Source organism: Lipotes vexillifer, unplaced genomic scaffold (genome assembly GCF_000442215.2).
Source record: "Lipotes vexillifer unplaced genomic scaffold, Lipotes_vexillifer_v1.1 scaffold1201, whole genome shotgun sequence".
In the NCBI taxonomy this organism is placed as follows: domain Eukaryota; kingdom Metazoa; phylum Chordata; class Mammalia; order Artiodactyla; family Lipotidae; genus Lipotes; species Lipotes vexillifer.
Window position 1 is genome coordinate 1,427,271 of NW_006783542.1, and position 6,817 is coordinate 1,434,087.

General features: G+C 61.3%; 1 protein-coding gene across 1 annotated transcript; it reads right to left on the reverse strand.

The window, feature by feature from the left end:
• Positions 1 to 6,456: 6,456 nt before the first annotated feature.
• On the reverse strand, positions 6,457 to 6,816 carry PHLDA3 (pleckstrin homology like domain family A member 3; the record flags this gene model as incomplete). Its single annotated transcript, XM_007456166.1, has 1 exon — positions 6,457 to 6,816. A coding segment is annotated over one exon (360 nt), but the record flags the coding sequence as incomplete, so codon positions are not given.
• Between the last annotated feature and the right edge of the window lies 1 nt (position 6,817).

The following is a 6,817-nucleotide window of genomic DNA, read 5'->3' on the forward strand; positions in this document are numbered from 1 at the left end:
AAGATGTAATGTCATGGCCTCATAACACAATATATTAATACATTAAAAAATCAAGATATAATACACATTAATGACCCATGTGTGAAAATAATTACATATTACAAATCATATATAATAATTATATATTACATATATATCTGCATAGGAGTAATGTTGAAGGAAATATACCAAAATGCTAGCAAAGATTATCTCAAAGATGGGAACAGAGATGATATTTGTTTCCCTCTTTATAATTTTCTGTCCTTTCACATTTTTCTCCAAATGAAATAAAGGGGTGTGTGTGTAAGAACAGCGGCTTTGAGATGGGCTCCCCACTGCATGGAGAGAGAAGCGGAGATCACGGCCGGGGGCTCCAAGTCAGCCACCTCCTCTGTGCTCACCTGTTGTGCTCCCAGGCTCTGTGCCACCTCACCTCTTCCAGCCCTGGCAACTTTGCCCAGGCCAGGTCTTCCCCTGTGCGTTCCCCGCCCCCTGAGAGTCAGACCCCTAACCCCCTTGGAAGGCCCACCGGAAACGTTCCCTGCATCCCGCCCCACCCCCAGAGCTCTGCCCCCACCGCACAGCCCTCCTCCCTGTTCAGTCCGCCTGCTCTGGCTCCAGTACCTGGCAGGTGGCGCAGGCTCGGCACTGGTGCAGCAGGTGTGGAGCTGATTGGAGAGCCCGGAGGACACTTGGTTCTCCTTCCTCCCTGCAGCCGGGACCTGACCGTCCTCTGAGGACGGCAGGAAAGTCTGCTGGCGCCAGCGTAGGGGCCGGAGGAGCCCATGGGCCATCGCACAGTAGCTCACAGCCCGGGACTCTGCATGGTTCCTTCTCAGGGCCGAGGGCTGTGGGCAGAGCTGACTGCTGGGATGGGGAGGGTGGGAGAGGCCAGGCTTCCTGACCCTGGGCAGGGCTGGGAGCGGGGGTGACCAACGGTCCCAGAGTGCCCAGGAGTGAGGGGCTTCTGGGGACACAGAGCTTTCAGTGCTAAAACCAGGAGAGTCCCAGGCGAGCTGGGATGGTCGGTCGCCCCAGCAGCGGGTGAGCCCTACCTGTGGGGCTCTGGGACCAGGGTGCTGCCACATGGGGTCACGTCTGCTGAGCCCAGAGCCCTTGTCCCTGCAGGATGGGGTCCCTGTACCCAGGTGATGAGACAAACAGCATTTGGGCCAACACAGGACCGGCACTGTCCCCAGCGTTCTCATGCCCCTCCCCCGACCCGGGGTCCCTCCGTTGTTCCAGGGGATCCTGCCCCAACCTTGACCCTGTGGGCACCCACAGATCCTCCCAACCCGGGGACACCTCCCTGTGTCTCCTCCTGTTTCAAGGCCTGGCTGCACTCACCCCTCCACCCCTGCAGCCTCCTCCACCTGAGTCTGTGGAGGGTCCCTTCTGGCCCTCACGCGGCCCCCAGGCCTCACTGCGTACTCTCAGTGCCCGCCTGTGAGCTCCCTTCTCCCAGGAAATCGAGGGCAATCTCACTCTGTCACTCGCCCACTCATCCTGTGAGAAGTACTCGTCTGGTGTGGATTCAGAGAACACATCTAGAGGCCCGCTGCCCAGTTGAATCCTGGCTCCTCCGCCAGTTAGCCGCTGTGTGACTCCTAACAAGTCACATAACCTCTCTGGGCCTCAGTTTCTGAATGTAAAACCTAATCCACAACCTCAGCGGCTGGACGTTCCATGACTCCCTTGTGCTGATCATGGGTCAGTGCCCACGGAGCAAGCTCGGTTACCGTTTGCCATCGTGATGATGAATCGCCTGCCTTGTCCCAGGAACTCGGAGGCAGCAGGAACATACAAGTGACAGGAGTGACCGACTGTCTCCAGGCAGTGTGGTGACGGGAGAGCCGTGGCTGAGGAGCAGAGAGCAGTTCCTCGGCCTGGACTGAGCGGGGAGGCTCCCCATGGCGGGGGGTGTGGGGTGAGCAAAGGCCCCCAGCCAGTCCTGGGACCTGGCGCTTCCCATGCAGGGGCGCCGGCTGGGGGCTGTGGGGACGGACACTGGAAGGAGCCCTGACCTCGGAGGGCACACGTCCTGGGAGCTGGGACTTTCCTCCCTGTGCATCGGGGAAACCTCGGGAGGTTTTAATCGGAAGGATGAACTGCGTCCTGGGCGGGACACTCAGGTGGCTGGGAGGAGGTCAGCCCGGGCTCACGTACAGCCTCCTGGCAGCTCTGCGCACAGCGAATCACAGCGTCTTTCCGGGGTCCCTGCGCCCGGCCACCAAGGTGCCTCTACACCCCAGCTTCCGGGAAAGGCCAGACTCCAGGGTCACGGGTGCGATGCCCGCTCCCTCCTGCTGTAGACCCTCTGCTTCCGGCAGCTCTTTGCACTCGTCCCCATTCCCTGCAACAGGCTGGCTCTTGCCAAAGCCTCAGCTCCCAGCCCAGCTCACCTGACTAGAGCCAGCCAGGCCCTTCTCCCCCGCCTCCCCACCCGGCCTCAGTGGATTCCCAGCTGCCGCCAGGCTGGGACTTGCCCCGTCTCATTTTCCCATTGATGACTCAGAGATCGGGCAGGGGTGAGCCGTGGCTGCCGAGGCAAATGGAAAGATGGTGGCGACTGCCCCGCCCTGGCCTCACGACGGGGCCCCAACTGAGCGAAGTTTTTCCATCTCGTGCATGTCCACTGGCACTGTCGGGGCCTCTGTGCCCCCAGGAGACCTCGACCTTGCTCTGTGGTCCAGCCGAGCACTCCTGGGGTGAGGGCGCGTGGTCCTTGTCCCAAACTCAGCTTCCAGAGTGGCGAGGACACCCCTGATCCCAGGAAGCAGAGAGACACCCCAGAGAGGCCACATATCTTTTAAAAAACGAAACTCACTGCGCAAGCCCCGATCCCCATGCTGCGAGTTCTTGGCGCCTCCAGGCAGCTACGGGGCTCAAGCGATTATCCCCATCCCAACACCCGCCACCGGCACTAGTGTCTGCTGAGAGTCTGTTCGAGGGTCTGTGCTGGGGGTCCTACAGCAGCACCCCCTTCACAGGGGCTGGGACCTCCTAGCAAGGGGAGCAGCTGAAGCTGGGTTTGGATAGGAACCAAAGCATACTTGGAACCAACGGGCTGGCTGTTCCCAAAAAGCAGGGAGGGCCGGGAGTTGGGAGCCCGCTCTCCCCCTGCACTGTGTGTGCCCCCGCAGACATCCCACACTGGCCGTGCCCCCTGCTGTCCTGAGCTGCCAAGCTCCGGAACCACCCCTGCAGGCTCCGCTGAGGACAGGACAGTGCCGCGCAGAAGGACACCGCCTGTGCCGCTAACACCCCTCTACCGGCACAGCAGGCATTTCCTCGCCCTGGGCTCTGGGCTCAGATCAGGTGTTTCTTCATCTCCGCCCCAGCGCCCAGCGCAGCACCTGGCTGCAAGAGGCGTTGGCATGTCTGCTGGATGAGTGTGTCCTGCACCCCGATTCCACCTGCGCATAAACACGCTCCCGTGTCTGAGTGTCTGGACGCCTCCCTGAATCCTCACCATCACCATCACCAAAGTCACCTTTGGGCTCGATGGAAGAGCAAGGACTCTATTTTATTTTTATTTATTTATTTATTTATTTAGGATTCTAGTTTAGAGGCTGCTGTTTTAGAGCAGGATGGAGAAGCTAAGCCTCTCATGTAGCTTGAATCAAGGAAACAGTGGCAGACACCATGCTCTCCCCACGCATATACACAAGAGCTGCCAACCTCCCCACCTTTCTTCCAAAGCTCACGGCAGACATCACCAGTTGATCACAGCACACTAGCTGGCACGGACGGTGATGCTTATTTGCCATCATGGGCTGGGTATGCAGCCTAGGGAGATCATAAATGAGATATCTGTAACAATTCCTTGGTAACTCATAAGTTCTTATTCGATTTTAAGATGTATTTCACATATCAGATAAGCCAGAAGCTGCAGAGGACCCTGAGGGACGGGGACAAAGGACAGAGACCGTGATCGGACAGGAGGAGGAATCTGATGCGGAACCAACAGGTTGGAAGCACGGAGGGACCCCGACTTGTTGCAGGGGACATTCAGCCTCCCTGCTCCTGCCAAGTAGCCACCGCTTGGCAGCAGGGGATGCGGACGTGGGTTACCCGATCAGCAGTTTCTGTGTAACTCAGGACAGCTGTGTCTCTGTACCTCGGTTTCCCCACTGCTGAAATTATTCCTTTTCAACCATCCCGTAGAGAAGACTTAACGGTGTTAATGTACAAGCCCCAAGTGCATAAATGACAGAGCCGCGCCCCCAGGAGCGCAGGCAGAGGGGCGTCTCTCGAGACCGAGTGGGCCAGTGCAGGCCTCATGGCCCCTCCCCTAGGACCTCTGAGTCCATGTCCCCTGGGTGCAGGGCCTCTCCCTCCCCAGGCTGGAGACTGCAGGATGGGGTGTGGACTGGGAAGGTGGGGTGAGGACAGATGCTCCAAGCACCAGGTCTTAGCGGCGGGCAAAGAATTCCACTCAGCAAGCGAACAGTGTGGTCACTGCCCTTTGCAGGGCATCTGCATTTGTGGACGGGTGTGAAATGGTAATGGCTGACCCCCCCCGCCACCCCACCACCTCCAGGCCTAGTACCGCAGTGGGGAAAGAGGGGCAGGAGGGGGGGGGAGAACTGTGCAAAGAGAGGCCTGGATGGGTGGGGGTCCCAGAAGGACCCAAGCAGCAGATGACCCCCACGTGTGGGCCTCAGACCCATCAGCTACCCCCGCCAAAGTAAATCCGGAGGCGAGCCCAGGTGGTTCCTCTTCTGAGCGCCAGCCTGGCCTCCCGAGTCCTGGGGCGCTGGCTCGGTGCCCCCAGGGGACTGCCTTTCTCCAGGCGTGGCACCAAGCCGGGGGGGCCGGTTAGCAGTCTGCAGAAGAGACGCAGGGCTGTGGCGGGAGGGAGCTTGGATGGCAGCTCTCCATCACGATCTCGGAGGCCAGGCCGGTGGCCGGAAGGTCCTGAGCGAGAGTCTGAGTACCCGGGGGCTGCATCTTCATCCTCAGCCCCTCGGGGCCTTTGACCTGCTCCCCGCCCCGGCCGCCCCTAATACGCTCCAACGCCTCCTCCACGCGTCCACGGCCTCTGCCTCACCAAACGGAGCACAGTCACGCCCCGCGAGCCAAAGGGGGCATGGAAGCTGGCAAGAAAGAACAGCAGTCAGGGTAGGGCACACACTGCGGCGGCGAGTATCCACAGGAGCTGTTTGTACCAGAGCTTCCCAACCTGCTCCAACATTTCAGGAGAGAACAGCATTTGTCCAACACCCTGTCGTCACTGCAGGAAGCTGTTCCTCCCGGCCTCTGAGGCCTGGGAGATCAAAGAGGATCAGCTCTAAGGACAGAAGGTCTGCCTCCTGCCTGGCCTCTCAGTGACCCCGCACTGCCCCACGAGAGGCAGTTAACAGGAGGGCCGGGGCTGTGCAGCACCGACCACCAGGCTCGATGGACCCTACCTGGCGAGGTGAGAAGCTGCAGGACAGGGAGAGTCAGGAGGGTGGTGGTAGTGGGGCGAGGGGGATACAGGTTTCCAGGGGAGAAACGCCGCCTAGATCCTTCCTCAACCTGCGCCCCGTTCCCCCGGGAGGGGGCGGCATCTGGGGAAGATGGCACAGGGCCAGGAGCCACAGTTTCTAGGTTCTATTCCTGGTCCCTCCCCTGAGCCTTGCTGACCACAAACCCGCCCCCGCCCCCTCCTCCAGCTTCCCTTCTCCGCCCAGCCAGCATGGCGGGCACTCTGGGGCAGGTGGACAGGCCCACCCTCCTTGGCATCAATGGCCTGGCCTGCACACCCCACAAATCTCCTGGCTCAGCCCTAGGACCCAAAACCCACCACTGAGAACAGGTAGTGGAGCTCCCATGCCCAGCCCAGCTCCCACCAAGGTCCCACCTTGGGAGCTACGACTCCTTGGTTCTGGCCCCAACCCTGAGAACCCTGCCACTGAGGGAGGCTGTCTTCCTGCCTCAAACCCACGGTCAAGCTCCAGGACGAGCGTCATCGTAGCAGAAAGGGGTGGGGGGCAAGCTCATCCCCCCCTCCGCCCTCCCCAGCTCCCTGAAAGCCAGAGCCCAGGAGCCCTGCCTTGGTGGGGGTGGAGGCCCAGCCACCTGAAGGTCTGTTCTGCTAGCCTCTTCCACCTGAGTCAGGGCAGAACCAACCTGGGGGTGGGGGGTGCGCATCCTGCCCACCCTCCTCTCAGGCACTGCGGGCACATTCAGGACCCTTGCCCGGCGCCCCAGGGGGAAGGCCGGCTCTCGGTCCCAGGCCCAGGCACCCAGGGTCGACTCCTGGGCTTTCCGTCCCCATCGGCCCTCGGACGGCCAGCTTTGAGAGGGCATATGCTGGGGGTGGGGGGGCGGTGCGGGGGGGCCGGGCGGGCATTTCCTCCGTAGGGGAAAGAGGAGAGAGGAGACGGGAGGGCAAGAGGAAAGGAAGGCTCAGACCCCAAGAACTCACCTGACACGTGAGCCAGGACACCGCGTCCATGGCCGCGGGAAGCGAAGACGTTAGCCTGCGGTCTAGGACACGAGGGTCCCGGTCCCGAGGCTCTGCCGGGCGCGCACGGTCTGGATGGCCTGCTGGTTCTTGAACTTGACCAGGCCCAGGGTGATCTGCGCGTTCCAGCCGGGGTCCTCGGGCGGGCAGCGGAAGTCGATCTCGCCGCCGCCCTCGGTCACCAGCGTGAAGTAGGTGTGGCGCCCGGTGCTCTCCACGCACTCCACGGCTTTGATGCGGGCGAAGCTGAGCTCCTTGGGCCGGCCGCCGGCGCCCTTGGCCTCGAAGAGCTGCAGCCCGCGCTCGGTGAGCACGCAGCGCTTGCGCTTCCACTGCTGCAGCAGCCCGCCGCTGCGCTTCTCCAGCACGCCCTCCCGGAGCACG